General features: G+C 50.4%; 2 protein-coding genes across 16 annotated transcripts in view; one reads left to right on the plus strand and one right to left on the minus strand.

Moving 5' to 3' along the window:
- Positions 1–740: 740 nt before the first annotated feature.
- FNDC5 (fibronectin type III domain containing 5) lies at positions 741–9,016 on the plus strand. 3 transcript variants are annotated; one of them, XM_070774417.1, is made up of 6 exons: positions 741–1,115; positions 2,685–2,800; positions 3,545–3,743; positions 4,297–4,386; positions 6,469–6,602; positions 6,947–8,025. In XM_070774417.1, the coding sequence occupies exons 1-6, from the start codon at positions 908–910 to the stop codon at positions 6,950–6,952; spliced, it is 753 nt and encodes a 250-aa protein (XP_070630518.1). In that variant the 5' UTR covers positions 741–907; the 3' UTR covers positions 6,953–8,025. The 3 variants fall into 3 exon arrangements, with proteins under 3 accessions (XP_070630518.1, XP_070630517.1, XP_070630516.1); XM_070774416.1 differs by having other exon boundaries at positions 7,484–8,025; XM_070774415.1 differs by having other exon boundaries at positions 998–1,115; positions 7,884–9,016.
- A 3,278-nt stretch (positions 9,017–12,294) lies between these two features.
- S100PBP (S100P binding protein) overlaps positions 12,295–18,882 on the minus strand; it is a 33,649-nt gene continuing 27,061 nt past the window's right edge. For 12 of the 13 annotated variants that reach the window (XM_019978926.2, XM_070774386.1, XM_070774382.1 and 9 more), the window contains 2 exons: positions 16,789–16,876; positions 12,295–14,945 (listed from right to left, as the gene is read on the minus strand). In XM_019978926.2, the coding sequence (XP_019834485.2) occupies positions 14,804–14,945; positions 16,789–16,876 (230 nt within the window). In that variant the 3' untranslated portion in view covers positions 12,295–14,803. The remainder of the gene's footprint in view (positions 14,946–16,788; positions 16,877–18,882) is intronic. The other variant, XR_011562245.1, reaches the window with a different exon arrangement.

Below are 18,882 nucleotides of genomic sequence, written 5' to 3' on the forward strand. Positions count from 1 at the left end.
ACAACTCCTCCCTCATCCCTGCTGTTGAGAAGAGATTGTTCCAGATTGTTCTCTCTCTGGGGAGAAGCTGGCGCAGGCAGTTCTAGGATCTCAGGGATCCCAAGTGGGGAGACAGTCCAGTCAGGCACAGGATGGGGAGTCAGATGGGCCTGTATTCCCATCCTGGCTCTGCTGTGGATCCTTGGGCAAGTCCAAGCTGCTGGCTCCTGTGCAAAATGGGGATAGCAGAGCGGGCCCTGACAGGGCCGCAGGCCCTCTCGTGCATCTGGCACCTCGGGGATGCTCACTGTGGAGAGAAAAACGGAGGCCCAAGAAGGGGAAGGACTGGCCTGGGGTCTCAGGCCCTGGCCCTCACTCTCCCTCTTCCCAGCCTCAGGGTAAACACTGAGCACCCTAGCACCTACTGAGCACTCTATAGAGTCACCCACATCCCTACTGGGATTGCTCCCCGCTGCTCCCTCCTGCCCCAGTCTGCAAAGCCTGCTTGTTCTGGGGCAGGGGCAGACTGAGGGTGGGGACCCCCAGGCGAGGGGGCACAGAGGAGAGTCTCCGTGGCACTCGCCCTCCCTCTCCCCGCCGACAAAGGGCAGCGGTGGCGGCCGGGTCAGGGCTGCGCGCGGCGGGCACAGGCGCTGCGAGGCCGGGGCTCACTCAGCACGGCGGGGCGCCTAGAGCCCGGCTCGGGCTCGGGCACAGGCGAGAGGGTGGGAGCGCCAGCTGGCGCAGCCGCGCGGGCCGGGTCGGGGCCCTCGGGGTGGGGGTGGCTGGGGGGCGCCCTCCGGCCCTCACCCCGCCCCCGCGCCTCTCCCCGCAGCGGGGGCGCCCCGCCCCCCTGGGCGCCCGACGTGGACGCGGTCGCCGCCGCCGCCGCCGCCGCCGTGCGGGAGTCGCTGTCCGCGAAGCCGACATGCAGGCGGCGCGGGGCGGCGCGGGGCGGCCGGACCGGGCGGGCGGCGGGCCGGAGCGCCAGCGCGAGCGGCCGCCGGGCGCCGGAGCCGCGTCCGCCTGCGCCGCCCCGGGCCGGCCGGCCGGAGCCGCCGCCATGCACCCCGGCCCGCCCCGCGCCGCGCTCCGCCTGTGGCTGGGCTGCGTCTGCCTCGCGCTGGTGCAGGCGGGTAAGGGGGCCCCGGGCGGGGGCGCGGGTGGGCGTCCTCCGGTCCCTTCCGGGCTCCCTGGGGACCCCGTGTCTGGCCCGCTCACTGATCCCCCTTTGCCGCACCTCCAGCCCCTTTCCTGCCTACTTGACCCCCGACCCGACCTCCAGCTCTCAAACCCCCTCCCGCCACCCCTGGCCCTGGGATCTAGGGTCTTGGGATCCCCAGCCCCCTCCTCTGTTGCCCTGACCCCAGGCCTTTCCTTCAGGAGCCCTGGCTCCTTTCTGTGGCCCAGGGAGCAGCTGAGGACACGGTCCCCGCACCTCAGGCCTCTCTCCCTGTCCCCAAAGCCTTGCAGGCCAACTCTGCAGGTCGGAGTGGCCTGGGTCCTGCGGGGGAGAGTGGGGAGAGGATTGGCACCCTAGGGCACCGGGAGGTGGGGGGGTGGACCCCGAGCCTGGAGGCTGGTTGCCCCCTGGGGCCTGGCCTCCCGGGCACTCTGCCTCTCCTGATGCCCTGTGCCAGTCCCTTCTGGCTGCTGCCGCCTTGCTAGTATCCCTTCCTGCCCCCCTCCCTGGCCCAGTGCTGTCTCCCTGCTCCTGCCCTGTGTCTGTCCCCCGTCCCCCCTTGCCTCTTCTGGGGTGCAGTGTCTGCTGCCCCTGTCTGTGTATCTCTGTCTCTCTTGGACTCCACGTCTGGCTTTGTGTCCCCAGGCCCCATGCCTACGGGGCAAGGGGGGCGGCTCTAGGCTTAGGTCTTCTTCCCCTTTCAGCGCCTGCCCCTGGGGGATACAGAAGCTTCAGTGATTCTGCTGCCCCTCTCTTGGAAGGTTCTTGCTTCTCTAACCCCCACCATCCCCCTCACTCTCATTTCCTCTGGTCCTCTTTGTTCTGTCCCCACTTCCAAAAGGCCCTACCCTGTTCCCTTGACTCTCCTGTAGGGGCTCTGCTCTCAGTGACCCCGTCTTCCTCTGCTGCCTCCCCACCTGCTTCCTGGGGTTGGTAGGGTCTGGAGAAGGCCCTTCCCTGGGCTTCTCCTGCCTGGCCCTCCACAATCCTGGGGCTTCCTCTCTCAAGCCTCAGTCCCATCCCAGGGCTCGCCCAGCTAGACTCTTCTCGACCTCTGGGTCTTTCTCCTTCCCTCAAGGTCACTCACTTGACAGTGCTGTTTGTAGCAAGAGCCCTGGACTGGGAGGCCTTCTAACCGCTTTCACCAGACTCACCTTCAGCTCCTGCAACCCCGGCCACCTATGTGTCCTCCGTGCCTGTCCTCCACCCCACTCCCCACCTCCCACTGACCCTCCATGAGCCCTGGCCCTGGCCCAGGCTCATCAATTTTAGTTGGACTCTAGTGGGGCCAGTTGTGGCCAGCACGGGCCTCTGCCCTGGATTCAAGGAGCCTGGGGCTTCTCAGGCCTGGCTCTTCAGCCCCTAAGAAACTGAGACCACCCCGGGTGCCAGTCCCACCAGAGGCCTGGATTTCTTCCTTGTCACCACATAGCCACCTCAGGTTCGCCTTTCATACTTATGAGACGGTGGATCTGCACCTCACAGCAGGGGTGCTCAGACTCAGATGCCTCCCCACCCCCAGACAGCCCCTCGGCCCCAGTGAACGTCACCGTCAGGCACCTCAAGGCCAACTCTGCGGTGGTAAGCTGGGATGTCTTGGAGGACGAGGTTGTCATCGGATTTGCCATCTCTCAGCAGGTAACCCTCAAGGGGCCCTGGGAGGGAAGAACACATCCAGATACAAGTGATGGTTGGGAGAGGAGGGAAGCAGAAAGACAGAGGAACAAGGAGCAAGAGAGATGGGCAGAAAGCTGCATAGGGGGCTGGGAAAAGAGGCCCCAGAAGGGAAATCTATGGTTGGAACCTAGGAATTAGGGGCAGGATTTTGATCGTAAACAGACGTGAGTTTAGGACCTGGTTCCAGTCCATGGGGTCGCAAAGAGTTGGACACGACTGAGCAACTAACACACCAGTTCTCTTGGGTTTCCCTCGTGGCTGAGTGGTAAACAATCCACCTGCCAGTGCAGGCGACTCGGGTTCCATCCCTGGGTCAGGAGAACCCCTGGAGAAGGAAATGGCAACCCACTCCAGTATTCTTGTCTGGGAAATCCCATGGACAGAGGAGCCTGGCGGGCCACAGTCCATGGGGTCACAAAGAGCCGGGCATGATTTAGTAACTAAACAAAACAACCACCACCACCAGTTCTCTCAAGATATATGTCCTTGGACAGCTTCTGAAACCTCTCTGAGCCTATCTCCTGGCCTGTAAAATGGAGAGGTGGATACCTACCTGCAGAGGTGATGGGATGCTTGAGTCAGATTGTGGCTGTAGGGGGTTTAGCATGGTAGCCAGGGTGAAGCCTCATCACTGCTGGAGAGGTGGGCAGATGTGGCATGGTGGCCTGGGCACTGAAACCTGGGGCCCGGCTTTGCTCTCGGCAGAAGAAGGACGTGCGGATGCTGCGCTTCATCCAGGAGGTGAACACCACCACCCGCTCGTGCGCGCTCTGGGACCTGGAGGAGGACACGGAGTACATCGTGCACGTGCAGGCCATATCCATCCAGGGTCAGAGTCCCGCCAGCGAGCCCGTGCTCTTCAAGACGCCGCGCGAGGCTGAGAAGATGGCCTCGAAGAACAAAGGCAGGCCCAGGCCACCATCAGCACGGGATGGGGTGTGGGGAGGGGTGGTCCAGACTGGAAGGGTGCATGGCTGACAGAAAGCACAAAACCCGCCCCCCATCCCTCCTCAGGGCCCTGCCACCTAGTCAGACAGCCCCCTGAGAGAGGGAGGTCCACTCAGGTCCCCCAAACAATGGGACTCAAACTCGCAGCTTTAAGTCCAGTTACTGCCCCCTAAGTAGCCATCAGTATGTTCTCGAATCTCTTTTTGGGCACAAGTAGAAATAAGCCCTGATGCCGGGAGAGATTGAAGGCAGGAGGAGAAGGGGACAACAGAGGATGAGGTGGTTGGATGGCATCACCGACTCAATGGCATGAGTTTGAGTAAACTCTGGGGAGTTGGTGATGGACAGGGAGCCTGGTGTGCTGCAGTCCATGGAGTTGCAAAGAATCAGACACGACTGAGCGACTGAACTGAGAAATAGCACTTAAATTGGGGCTTGGCCCTCGATGGGTGGCTGTTGGAGGGGCAGGGAGTCCCAGACCTAGTGACCTAGCATCTCTATCCACGCAGATGAGGTGACCATGAAGGAGATGGGGAGGAACCAACAGCTGCGGACGGGCGAGGTGCTGATCATCGTCGTGGTCCTGTTCATGTGGGCCGGTGAGTCGGGCCCCGAGCTCCCCTTCACTTCACCTGGTGGGAGGGGGAAATGGGGGACCCTGACCAGACCCTTTTCTCATGCAAATGAAGGACGAGGGGCTTAGAGACAGTGAGAGAGGAGGATTTAGGAACCTAAGTTCTGCTCTGGTGGGCCAGATCTGATCCTTTCTGTAACTCACCCCTCACCAAAAAAAAAAAAAAAACAATTCAGTAGCTGCCTGGGTGGGGTTGGCCAAAAGGTTCATTTGGTTTTTCCCAGAACGTTATATAGAAAACCCCGAACGAACTTTTTGGCCAACCCAATAGGATTCTGTGAGTGCTTGTCCTCCCTCGCCCTCAAAGCAGCCATGGCTACAGCAGCCTCTCCGTCCGAGCACCTCAGGCTTGGGCCCCCTCTTATCCCACTCATCTGTCTAGACACAGCTCTGAGACCGCCTGCATGAAGCCTCCCAATCCGTGCATTAGAATGTTTCTCCTGCTTCCAGGCTCCCATGGCACACTGTGGTGCTCCTCTCTGAATGTAGCTCTTCCTAGCTAAGTTAGTTGGGCTCCTCCCTCTCTCTTTTCCCACTTGTCTGTGAGCTCCCTGAGGACAGAGACCCCTCAACCTAACCAGAATTTACTGAACAGCCACTCCATTCCAGAGAGAAGTGCTACAGCTGGGACCAAGAAGAGTCAGGTGCTTGTAAGGATCTCAGCCTGGGCGATGCCAGGCCGATATTTAACTATAACTTGACGTGATGAGTGCGGTCAGAGCATCAGGCATGGGAGCAGAGGACAGGGACTTCATTCTGGGGCTTGGAGTAGAAATCAAGAAAAACCCAGAGAGGAGGTAAATGGGGATTGTGTTTTGAAGGATGAGTAGGAGTTCACCAAGCAGCCAAAAAAGAAACGGTGTTTGGGGCATAGCGTGTGTAAGAAATGAATTAAGCTCAGTCTGGCTCAGTGCAGCTGTGACCCTAGAGAAAAGGTAGAGAGTGAGAAGGAAAGGATGGTGAGGCTGTGGACTGAAGTCTTTTTGAAGGAATTAAATACCATGTCAAAGTTATATTAACATCCATGGTTGAGAGGGCATCCGTGGTCGTTGAGGCATATGGAAAAATATGTTCTATAGATGCAAAGAGAAGCAGACGCTTGAAAGAGAAAGGAAAAGCAAAGGATTGTACAAAAGGGGAGCTTTGCTTATGTGGCGTGCTATTAGACTTGGCACAGATAGTATTCACATAATTGAAACAATATAAAATAGTGAATTAACCCCAAATTGTGGTGTAATTCTGCTAGAATGATGGGGAAGGAAGTTGAGGGGGGTTGGTGGGCTTTGTCTCCCATGGAGGGGACATCAACAGATAATCTCTCAAACAGACCAAGAAGTAGCACTCTATTAGAGTTCCCTGGTTGCCTAATGGTTAGGATTCTGAGCTTTCACTGCTGTGACCTGGGTTCAGTCCCTGGTCAAGGAACTAAGATCCCGCAAGCCATGCCAAAAGAGAAAAATAAAAAGCACTGTAAATCAAGTATAGAGGTGAAAATAGGGAAGGCCTCTATGAGAGTTGGAAGTGGTTGCCTTAATATTACACTAATGGCCTTTCAAAAACTAAAAAAGTATTAGTTTAACAGCGTTAAACATTTAGGAGAGTGCAGGCCCCGGAGTGCACACCCCAGCTGGACCCTGTGACGGTGAGTGAGTTATCTGAGCTCTGCCTCAGGTCCTCCTTGGTAACCTGGGGAGGGTAATAACTGGTGCCCCCCGAGAGCTGTGAGGGCTCAGCGAGGTGGACTGTCAGGCCCTGGCACGTGCTAGATGGATGCTCTCATTGCTCTTTGCTCTAAAGGAAAGGGGAGCCCTCTGAGGTTTAGAAAAGGGAAGGGAGGAGACAGCCTCAGAAGGGTGTTGTGGGAAGGCCGGTGAGGTGAAGGGGTTTCGGGGCTAGGGACAGGTGGACATGGGAGCCAGAGGCAGCCTCCTGCAACGGAGCGGGTGAGAGGCCACCGCAGGAGAGCTCAGCCGGGTCTAGGGGGAATGAGGCGGAGGGGCAGGGACTGGGGCTCTGGCCTCTGACTCCTCCCCCTTGTCCCCTGCAGGTGTCATCGCCCTCTTCTGCCGCCAGTATGACATCATCAAGGACAACGAACCCAACAACAACAAGGAAAAAACCAAGAGTGCGTCAGAAACCAGCACACCAGAGCACCAAGGCGGGGGGCTTCTCCGTAGCAAGGTGAGGGCAAGGTCTGAACCCTGGGGCTGGCTCCCTGGTAGTCCCTGGGCTACCGAGGCGTCAGCTTGGGGCCTGGCGTGGCTGCCGCAGGACAGAGCCCAGCTTGGCCGCTGCCCGTGTGACCCAGGGCAAGCTGCAGATTGATTTTGGACCCTCTCCTTTTGCAGAGTGCCAGGGGCCAGGAGGGGTTTAACCAGAGTGCAGCAAATAGGGGGGGCAGAGTTCCTGGTTGACGCGGGATGACGAGAGTCGGGGTTCTGGGCTCCTTCTGCTCCTGCTCTGCTGTGTGACCTTGGGCAGGTGCTTCACCTCTTTGTACCTTCGTTTCCTCTCCTGTAAAACAGATATGAAAACCCTTTCAGTGCTTGCTCTGGGCAGCTCAGAAGGAAGACGTAGAGAATGGGAGAGAATCTCATGGTTCTGACGATGGTTGTCCAACAAACATCTGGCCCTCTCCACATTTCCTCCCCTCTCCGTCTCCTTACACCCTCTGGCTTCCTGTCCTCTCTCTCGGCTTCTATCTGGCACTTTCCTGAAGCCTCTTACTAACCCCCATCTCCAGAGGCACCTCAGCAATGTCAGTGGCTGAGGCTATGCTCAAGAGGCAGATCTGCAGGAGGTGAGAGAACCGGCCGGCGGGGCGGCTCTGCTGGGGCCCGTCCTGGCCATTCAGCTCAGTGAGGCCGGAGGCTGGGCGTGAGAAGGCAGAGACCAGGCACCCAGGCGGGGCTCCTGCTTGCCTTCCACCTGAGACAAGAGCCTGGCTTTTAGGCTGCAACCCTGCTGCTCCCTTCCTTCTGGCGTCTTCTCCCTGTTTCCAAACCTTGCAAGAACTCTGTTCAATTCAGCCCTGGCCGCTTCTCTCATTTCTTCCCTCCCAGTTTCCAAACAAGCCCTCGGTGAACATCATCGAAGCGTGACTGCCTGTCTGCAGGAAGAATGATTTTATTTTTCTTCTCTGCTGGTCCCTGGGTCCATGGGCTCAGGGAGAGAGGGGGCTGCCGAGGTTGGAGATGGGGAGGCCCCGCTAGCTGCAGTCTCCCTCTGGACTCCCATCCTGGTCTGATGACGAAGGCTAAACTACAGACCCCAACTCTGCAAAAAATAAAACAAGCCACCAAACTAAAAGGCCTGGCCCCATTCTGGAAAAGGCAAAGCTGCATGAGACACAGCCTTCTTTCTGCCTCCTCGCCTCTCCTGGACTGGCCTCCTCTCTGAGAAAATGCACAAAGCTCCTGGGAGCTGACACGCACCTGGACTGACAGAAGCTGTGTCTTTCAGGGAAGCTGTGGGGCTGCCTGCCGGGCAGAGTCCTGGCTGCCATCAAGCCTTCGCTGGATCCAGCCATCAAGGACTTGTTTGTGGTGCGATGCACAACTTTGCGAGTGTGTAAGATGTTTTCTGTTCTGTTTCTTTTGGAAAACACAATTGAAGGGCTTCACTCCAGAGGGCAGAGGGATTCCCCGACTAGTGGCCTGTATCTTCTACCTTCTTTGACCCTTGTTTTTGACTGTAAGATCATCAGTCTGGGGTCTGAAGAAGACAGAATGGGAAAGAGACCTTTGAAGGTATGGGCTCCATTTCTTTAGAAAAAAAATCTCTTGGAGTTGCAACAGTGCTGGCTTGCACAACTGAAAAGATACGTCCACATGGGATACCCTGGGGGCTGCTCATCACCCCCTCCGGGTTGGACTCTGCTGGAAGGCAGGCCCAAGCCATTCACCATGGACAGTCAGCAGTCCCAGCCTCTGGGGTCTCCATATCTTGCCATCTCATCCAGGGTTCTGTGAAAGCTCCCCAGGGTCCTCATGTCCTTCCCTAGAGCCTGAGTGGTGTGAGGTGATGGGTCCCTCCCTCCACTGCCTCTTTCTGGTTTAAAACACAAATGGTGCTTGCTAAGGGAGGGCAGAGCCTTCCCTGGGACTGACAAGTTACGGCTGCGGAGTGCCTGCGTGGGAAGAGACGGACCTCTGCGTCTTCCATCGGTGACTGAGGACGAGCGTGTGGGAGACCACGCTTGGCACAAGCCTGGCACACCATAGGCGCCCAGTGCATACCTGTGGAACTGAACGATAAGAGCAATGGCCCCCAAGCTAGAGAGCTGAAAGCCATTACCCCTGACCACCCCTTCCTTCCGGTCTACAAGAGCTCTCATGGCTGGGGCAGCCGCCCCTCTGCTTTGCCCAAGTGTGGAGCACAGGGAGGGAGGAGACACAGGGTAAAAGGCAGATGTCGACAACACTAAGGGCTTCCTCATGGGAGGGCATGAGGCTCTACTCATTGTCTTGTGACTTCCATCCCTGCTGAATGGGGCTGCAAGGCCAAGGCTCCTTAGGGCAGAGGTCCTTACCTCTGATCCAGTTAGAGCAATAACCACTTTTTAAATGTAAAATAAAAAGACAAATGAAAAGGCACATCCTCGTCTTCTGGTAAATGCCCAAATGTTGCCCTCTTTTTCTGGCAGTTGGCAGCAAGTCAGGATGTGTGGAGGAGGGAGGCAGTTCTCCGTTTTGGCCTGCAGCTTCTTTAGGGACAAGCCTGCCAGCCAAGCTGGAGTTGGAAGGGAAATCTCTAACAGATGGGGGTGCACGTGTAGGAGGAGAAAATAGCTGCTCTATCCTATGACTGAGCCCCTCCCCCCACCACCCCAACCGAGGTTGGGCTGCCTCATCACATAGGTATGCAGGCTGGAGCTCAGTTTTTAAAACAAAGGGTTTTCCCCTCTGGATGGGGTTGGTGCTTTCCCTGGCCAAAGGAATGCACACAGCCCTGCTTCTCCCAGCATGAGGGGGAAGTCAGGAAGAACTGCAGGAGCTGCTGGCTGCTGCAGCTCAGAATTCACAGCATGCTGTTAAGGCTGTTAAAGGAACATCATTCTGATCCCACAGCAGGCTGGAAGGTAGAGTAATGATGCCATTAGCCAATGAGCAGACCAGTAAATGGGGCACCTTGAACATTTCTGTCTAGAGCAGGGAGGAGCTTAGAAAACATCGAGTGAGTGGGGCTTAGAGTAGGCTATTCTGGAAGGTTTTGAGAGCAGAGGGAAGCAGGTCTTGGAGTCTGGGTAAGAAAGTGGGAAATTGATTAGCACACAGAACTCCAAGCCAGACCTCAAAGAGGTACTTCCCAGGCCCTCTGAGCCTGTCCAGCGCCAGAGGATGGAGAATGTCCAGGCTGGCATCCGGTATAGACGGCTATCCGTGGGGTCCTGGGAGTGCCGCTTGCAGTCTTCACCTTGTCAGTGCCTGAAGCACGTCATCTTAGGGCTTGAGGGGAGTGGCGCAAACCACACTCCTAACTCAGTTCCATTCCCTGTAGTCATCTCCCTAAACTCCCAAGTTCCCCAACAATTGAGCTGGTCTCCAGTTAACTGGAGTTGCGCAGTGGAACCCGACCACTGTGACTTGGGCTGTCCCCTTTCTTCAGCCCTCACTTCGATCTACAGATTCCCCACAGCTTGGGAAGGGCCCAGGCAAGCCTCCTGAGACTGAGACCCCTGCCCTGCAAGACCACAGCAGGCCTGCAGGCGGATTGCTGGACTGAGGCCGGAGACCTTCAGGCCAGTTACTTCTCTGAGGGGGTCCTGGTCTCCTCTGTCAAAAACAAGAGGGTAAGAACAGAGGATTCCCAGACCTCACCCCCGCTAGAGTAGGAGCCAAAGCACTTCCCTCTGAGAACAGCGGGGAGACCCCAGGGTCTGAGGAGAGGAAGAAGGACTGGTGAATCTCCACGGGGCAGGAGGCTTTCCTTTCTCCAGTCCAGTCCCCTCCCAAAGCTCCAGACCCCAGCTTTTCAGTGTGGGCCTTCCCTGACGCTGGGAAAGATTTAGAGCAAAAGGAGAAGGGGGCAGCAGAGGATTAGATGGTTGGATAGAATCACCAACTCAAAGGACATGAATTTGAGCTAACTCTGGGAGACAGTGGAGGACAGAGGAACCTGGCATGCTGCAGTCTGTGGGCTTGCAGAGTCAGACATGACTTAGCAACTGAGCAACAGCTCCTCTCAAATCCACTTTAAAGATGTCTAGTTCAGTCCTTTACAGAAATATGTGGGATCTCACCCCTCCAGTCATGTGATGTTTCAGACCTCTACTTTCTCATCCTCTTTAAATCTATTTGACAGATTTTGGATTTTGCTTTTAAAAAGTGGCCTCCAAGAACAAAATGCTTCTGTAAACAGGACAACCCTCGCTCCCAAGCTCCATGGGTATAATATGCCCAAACCCTTGTTATTTGAAGATCTTTGTATACAAATAATTCCTTAATGATTCAGCATTTCAGGACTAGATGGCTTTAAAGATTATCCAAAAGATGACATTCCACTGCTTCCCAACAGGTGCTCGGATGGTCAGATTTTCTGTCTGTGGCACGTTCCAGTTGTCACAGGGTGAGGACAGGTGGGGAGGATTGACAAGGCGGGAGCTTTTAGTTAAGGAATTCCACTGTTAGCCAGCTGATACTTCCTGTGACAAATGGACATTTTTTTCCTGACAGGTGCTCTGGCCTACAAAGCAGGCATACCCTAGAATCAGCTTAGGAATAATTGCCTTCTCTTAGAAAAGCAGGACAGCACTAAGAAAAGCAGGGGACTCTGCTTTCTAGTTTTAGATGGTTGGGATTTTTTCTTCCTGTACAAGCTCACAAGAGGCTGGTTAGAAAATGAGCTTTTAGAGAAGGTCCACTTCTCCTCCTCCTTACTTCTCCACAACATAAACTGAGGGTAAGGGACATCACCAGCTCGGAGAACCCCGCCTGGTCTCTGAAACCTTTGATGCCTACAGTAACACACTGTTAAAAAGGAAATAAGCGGTTACTGGACAAAGGAACACCTACGCCTGCAAGGACAAAATGGGTATGTGTATATATGCGAGTCAAGAAACCCTTGGGTTCAGACAAGACTATCAAATAGCTGGGTATTTAGCAAATTAATATTGAGCCTTTCGCCTGCACTATAGAATACATGTTAGACAAAACTTACGGCACAGCAGGACAGAGACCCTGTCCAAACACGTTGCTCCTTATTTCCTCAGCACAAGCTGAGACGGTGAACGCAGGGGCAAATGCAGTGACAGCTTCTGCCTTCCCCTTCATCCTGCTCCTGAGGTGAGTCTAAGAAGCTTAGGTTCACAAAAGGGATCTAAGCAAGAAACGCTGTGTCTCCCGCACCTACCCACACTTATCTGACCTTCGCCCCAGGTTCTAGGAGCGGATTTCTGGAGAGGCTGGGTTAAGAACAACTATCAGTTCTGGTTTCTCACATCCCTTTCAAAGGAAGACGGCCCCAGGTAGCTCGGCTTCTTCCTCAGTCAGTGCTGGCGCTGGGGGCAGAGCCACAGGGGGCAGCTGTCCAGCCACAGGAAGGAATCACGGCAACGCCTGTGTGACGGGCCGAGCCCTCCCCCCACTCTGCAGAAACAGCAGCACAGGGATATTTCAGGCTCGCTCTGTGTCAGGCTCCTGACGTGCACTATATGTAGCTGCAAATCCCAATCAATCTCAACATTTCTTAACTGCTGGAACGCCTTTCTCAACACTGTAATTTACCCTCAGAAGAATTGGGAGCACACACCCTCGCCTCCCCAATGCCACGTTCTACTAACTGCCACCCCCTCCCACGCCCCACCAACCTACCTACGTAGAGAAGGAAGGAACCCTCCCTTAGAGGCCGCAACAGAAGGCCATAGTACATAAGCCACTGACAAGAACTTTTATTTCTTCTTAATGACATTAAACACAACTGCTACAGGGGAAAAACATGATACACAGGAGGCACCAAACTTCAGTTTCATAATTGATCCTGACAACAACCGAAGTAAACTGGGGTCGAATTAGATGCAAAACTACAGGTTATTTCAGGCTCTTTTAGTTACAAGTGAACTATGTAAACAGCACAAGTCTACTCTGCACTGTTAAGACCCCTGTGGTGAGAATGTCATCACAGATGAAGAAAGCTTGGTAGGCAGTTCAGTGCACAGAGCCCTTACTCAAATAAAACAATATGGCAAGAATTCTACACGAAAATTAGATTTAAGAGGCCAACACCAAATATGAGATACGTAGCGTTTAAAAACAAATTCAAACGCCAGATTCTAAGCACTACCATCTTTAAGGCGAACATGCCTGATAATGAGTTTTCTTTGGCTTTGTTTTTCTTCTTAAAGAATACCATGTTAACCGCTAGGGAACAGTTCTCTCCTCCCCCAGTCCAAGAGATTTAATTAAGCTGCTAAAGCTTTGGAAAAATAGAATTATTTGAGCAAAGAGGAAATGTGATTGTCACATTTTCAAGATAACCCATCACTCATTAGATTTGGCAAAGGCGATGCTCCCGTGACATGTCAGTCTTAGACCTTCCTGCACCAGGGAGGCAAGAGCGTGAGACTTCAGACTTCTGCCCAAGCCAACGGCCATCCCTTTACTCCCTGGTGATCGGTGGGCAATAAGACACTACAAGGCTAGATATTCCAGCAATACTTAGTTCTAACTATGCTATAGTTTCAAAGTTGGATGTTCGTCTGTCCCACTCCATCAAGCTGATTTACGCAAACTTAGAGAAGTGACTGACGTTGTAAATGCCAACTGAAATAACAGATTTTGACTCTTGCCTTTGAACAGAACTTCTCCTTTGCATTTTGGCCCCAGACTCGCAACCAAATTTCCAAGAAAAGAGACTCCTTGACTGGACAGAAATGGTAAACACTTAGGGACATCCATCTAAATTTACTGATAACAATGACTAAGTTTCTCCCAAGTCAGTTTCTAAAGCAGAGTAGGATGTTTATGTTAGATTACTTGCAGACAAAGATGGGGCTGATGGAGCAACAAAACCTGACAGGCAGCGAGCCCAGTATCACAGGCTGTGCCATAGCAACTAGGTACAACCTTCACAGAGAGTGAACAAGAGCACAGATGCCAAACTGCAAAATCTCCCAAGAGATGTCTAGAGCTGTCTGTAAAGAGAATAACAAACTCCAAAGACATTAAGGTAGCTGCACAAAGCTCGTCAACTTAGCTTAGAGTACTATTCCTTAAGATCAGGTAATGCTTTGTGCACCGGCTTCATCAAAACTATTTTTCATCAAAACTATTTTAAATCCACTTTAGTAGTTTTGTAAAACTGTACATCCTCTGACCAAGTGAGGAGGTGGTAACATCTGGATCAAAAGGCACCTCTTATTAACTAATAACGGAGACAAAGGACAGCTTCCCAAAGTCTCTTCCATAGGATGGAGGCTCACTAACTCGCCAACTCATACTCAAAGCTGGGTTCAGCAGATGAGACTGAAGACCAACTGACACCTCTCAATAGCACTGCCTTCTGGCCTGTCCTAGAGTCAAGACTCTGGGTGGGCAGCTCTTCAGTAAAGAGTGCAATGAGGCTGTTCTTAAGAGGCATCTCTATGTCAAACAGGATACAGGAATATGCCAGTAGAGCCCTAAGATCACTGGGGAAACAAGGAAGGAAGGAAAATCCTTGAAGAAAGACAGAGAAGGCAATCAGTCACAATACCACAAATCAAAAGAGGTTGTTAGTCACCAGTCTTCTGTTAAGAGTTAAGCTATCTAAGACTTAGAAACACTACTGTGCAAAATAAATTTAATGAAGAATGGAAAAAAAAAAAAAAGCCAAAAAAGGCAGCCAGTAGGTACAAAAAGAAGAGAAGATTTACACTTTTAATTTGTCCTTTCAACTACTTCAGATGTCCTGGATTACCAACTTTAAAATACTGACAGGTATTCAGAGATGCAAATAAAAAAAGTAGAAGGGTTGTTAAAAGTGACTTGTATCCATTTATAAGTCATCAGCAATAATTAAAACTGGTTTGCAGCCTGATAAAGAACCTCTTCCTTCAAGAGATTAAAGAATGATTTCTTTTGGGCACCAGAAGTAGACTTCACCTCTGCACAGAGGTGGCTCTTTGCTTGAGCCGGGATGTTCTGACTTAATGCTGGCTTTCAGGAGGCAGCCACCTTTAATTTAAATTAAAAAATTAAAACTATGCCAACTCAACACTGCTTAAATGCACACACACACAAAAACAAAGGACCTTATACAAAAAATTTCAAGTCAGCAATATGCATTTCCAAAAGGTGACAAGTTCTTTAAATAAAAATATTGTGAAAAATAAAATTCGAAATCTACAAAGCATGGAACAGCAGAAGATGAGATGCTGCTCTGGACAGGACCCTGGGTAGGGCCCTTCACTGCTGATGGGAGGAGACAAATGGACCGTATGGGAAATCTGGTAGACGCTGGAACCGATGGTGGCTTCGCTTATTCCGGTCAACCCACTGGGTCAGACTGTATCTTTGCAGAGATTTCTGTCGGAACCGGGCGTAGTTTCTATCAGGAAAGGGGGAAAATAAAAAGAGGACAGATGAGGGTTTCGGCTGGAATGGCTATTTATACACAAAAAAAGGCCAAGATAACTATTTAAAGAATATTGTTATTTTAGAAAATTGGATATTCATATTTTGATTCTCACAATTTTAGAAATTTGTATTATCTTCCTGATATGAAAGTCATTCTGTAAGCATTTCCCTTCAATTTCCAAAGCCACCTAATTCCCATATAAGTATTATGGTAACATGGTCCACATACATGAATGTTCTAAGAAAAACCAGTGTGTAGTATATAGTAATGTTTAAGTGGGAAAAAACCATTTCTTTCCTCGGGAAACATTCAAGACAGGATTTATACTTTGTTGCTTGCATCAGATCCGTACCTCCAACAGGACCTCACTGTCTGACACAGCTCAAGGTTGCTCAGGACACAGCAGTTAAAATTAGAATAAAATTCCCAGAGAAGGTAAGGCATCACATGAGTATCACATTGTAAGTTAGGAGACTGAACAGACTCAAAGACTGAGAGCCTCCTTTAGTCTTATACTGGGCTAGGGCTTGGAGCAGGACCCTCTGAGTTAATTTCATCCCATTCTCAACTCAGCTGTTCCTAATAAACACCTGGGGAGCTTTTTATTTTTTTCTTTTTCAAGATACAGATTCTTGGCCCCTCTCTCCACCTTTAGACTTAATAACTTAAGAGTCCCTGGACATCTGTATTTCTAGGTATCTCCATAGGTAATTTTGTGGAAGAGCCAAAGTTGAAAGTAATTTTAGCAGCACTTAGCATTTATCTAGCCCTATATGCAAATACTTGCTGAATTCTTTAAACATGTCACCTCATTTAATCCTAATGACAATCCTACCAGCAAAGTTACTCCAATTTAAACTCCTTGTACAGATTTAGGAAACTGAGCCTCAGATAAAGTAACTTCCCCAAGGTTATATAGTTGAGTAAGTAGAAGGGCCTAGATTTGAATTCACATCTGACTGCATAATTTAATAACTATTACACAACACTGCTGTTCTAAGAACCGCTGTCATTTTGGTTACTATAGAGGAAATGCTGAGTGTAAAGGCCGGATGTGGGAGCACATCTGATATACTTGGAAAATAGCGGGGAAGCCAGTGTGACCAGAGCAGACTTAAGCAAAGTGAACAGTAGAGGAGAGGGCGTTGATGAGCTAACCAAGCCAGGTTAGACCATGCAGATAGGCACTTGCAGGGGATCATGGAGATGGGAAGCCACTGGAAAATTCTGAGCAAAGAGAATCTGACTTATGCTTATGGCCGACAATCTCTTTGGCTGCTCAAGTTGAGAACAGTACACAGGCAAGGGCAGAAGTAGGAAGATCATTTAGGAGACTTGCAACAACCCAAGTGAAAATGATTGAGAAATGGTCAAGTTCTGGATAATATACATAAGAGCTTATAGGATCTGCTGATGCACCGACTATGGAGTAAGGACTTACAGGTGACTCCAAGGTTTCTGAGTAATTGGATCAAGTAACCGAATAGAACTGTAAAACAACAATGCATCAAGAAACCAGAAGATTTCAAGACTAGAAAGACCCTTTGAGGTCAATTAGTCTAATATCTTATTTTACTGTTGATAGGACCAGAGAAATGAAGTAACTGGATCACAATCATGTAGCTAGTTAAAAAGTGCAAAGCTAGGATCAAATCCCAAGTTTCCTGAATTGTAGTCCAATTCTTATTCCATTATACTATCTCACTTCTTTTCTACCTCTGTAGTTAAACAACAATTACAGCCCCATGCCCTACCACAATTCTCCCGCAGCAAAATTCTACCCTTTTCTTGCTTCTTCTAAATACCCACTTACCGCCTGGTGAGGTCTGAAGGGTGCTGCCATTTCTGGTTGTGCATGTGATGAACTTGATCCATCAAGGCACACAGCTCCCCCAAGGTACCTGTGACACAGAGAGATCAGTGGTGAGGAAGCAGCTCAGGGAACTACCATGTCAGCCTAGGTCAAAATATGTGCTTTTAGGAAAAGAGAAAATAGGCACTGGTTCTAAAACTATTTATGATTATCACAAGCACAAAAACTACAAGCCAGAGAGGAAACCTTGCTCTTGGATGATATGAAGATGAAGCAGCAATAATGACAGCCACCATTCGTTCATTCAACATTTATTAGCTCCTATAATATGTGAGAATCTTTACTGGGCCCCAGAATATGGTGCAGACGAGACACTGGACCTATCCAATGATGTTTATACAGGAGACAGGCAATTCCAAAGCTGTGCTAAGTGTAGTGTCAGGAGGAATACGTGATGCTATATGAACACAAAGACTGGAGAATGGGGGTTTAAAAAAGTCCCGTCCAGGGGAAGTAAATTATAAGCAGGGATCTAAAGGATGTATAGAAGTTAATGAGGTAAAGGGGTGGGAGGTAGGAGTAGCCAATAGAAATAGCTAATATAAAGGCCCAGAGACACAAGACAGTGAAACATTCAAGAAACAAGAGAAGTTGAGAATAGAAGGTGGGTGGGGGCTTTCTGCTTAACAAGAAAAATCACTGGAGGCAATTTCTCAAACACCTAGGATCCAGGCAAGGTCCTAGGCACTTTAGATATTATCTTACTAATTCTGAAAAAATACCTTGAATGGAGATAGATTTTATAAACATCATTTGAGAGATGGGAAACTGTGGCTCAGGGAGGTGAACCTGCCTTAAATGATTATTAAACTGGACTCAAAACCGGCTCCTGTTAGGTTCTATGCTTTTGTCACTTTGATAACACTTATTTTGCACTTAAGGGCTAAGACTTAGGCTGAAGCTCACAAAAGCAAAACTTATGGTTAGAATAAAATAATTCCCCTTGACCAGTGGCTCTCAAATTTTAACACGCATCAAAATCAGCTGCAAATATAAAGCAGGTGCTGGGCCCCATCCCTAGCTTCTGTAGGTTTGGAGTGTGACAGGAGAATTTGCTTTTCTAACAAAGGCCCAAGTGATGTGCTGCTGCTGGTCTGGATATCACACTTTGAGAACCACTGTCCTAGACAGTGGAAACCTTTCTTCCAGCGGCTTTACATATTTCTCATTACCTTTCCTACTCTGCTCTCAGAAACCAAGAGCTGTCCAACTAGGCTACAGATCATCTTTTCAAGTTCTGGTGAAAGATATTTACTCAACTTTTACAACCCATTTAATTTATTTGAAGCCTCAAAAAGCCCAACTCTGTAGAAAAAGTATATACTTTGGAATTACGCATACTTGAGTTAAAATTCCAATCCAGCCACTAACTAGCTCGGTGACCCTGGGCAAATCATTTCACTTACCTATGAAATGTGGACAGTAGTAATATTTTGCTTGAAGTTGAATATTAGAGATATAGTACATAAAAGATCTAGCATACTTCCTGGCACACAGGCAGCGTGCAGTAAGTGGTAGCTATTATCATTATGTTACAGCCTCAGGACTGTTAGTTTGCAAAGACTCTTCCTATGATAGTCAATCACCTATTTACATGGAAAAATGCCTATTATATGCATCAGTCTACATATAAACTATGACGTTTTACAACACTCAGCTGAAATTCTCTAACCATAATGAGACGATACTTTTCAGGAAAAATTTAAGATTCATTACATTAAAAATTTCTATGCAGTTTAAAAAAGCACAACCAAGGGAAAAAGAAGGTAACTGACAAGATGAAAAGTATACTTGAAATGTATTTGCAAGGGTTTACTGTCCTTATTCTATAAAGATCAGTCTCCTCATGAAACAAACAAAAGAGATCAAGGACATGAATAGGTAATTCACGAATGTAATATAGTAATCAAGGTTGTTGTTCAGCTGCTAAATCATGTCCAGTGCTTTGTGACCCAGTGAACTGCAGCACACCAGGCTTCCCTGTCCTTCACTATCCCAGAGCTTGCTCAAACTCATCCATGAGTAGATGATGCC

This window comes from Bos indicus, chromosome 2 (genome assembly GCF_029378745.1).
Source record: "Bos indicus isolate NIAB-ARS_2022 breed Sahiwal x Tharparkar chromosome 2, NIAB-ARS_B.indTharparkar_mat_pri_1.0, whole genome shotgun sequence".
Classification (NCBI taxonomy): Eukaryota; Metazoa; Chordata; class Mammalia; order Artiodactyla; family Bovidae; genus Bos; species Bos indicus.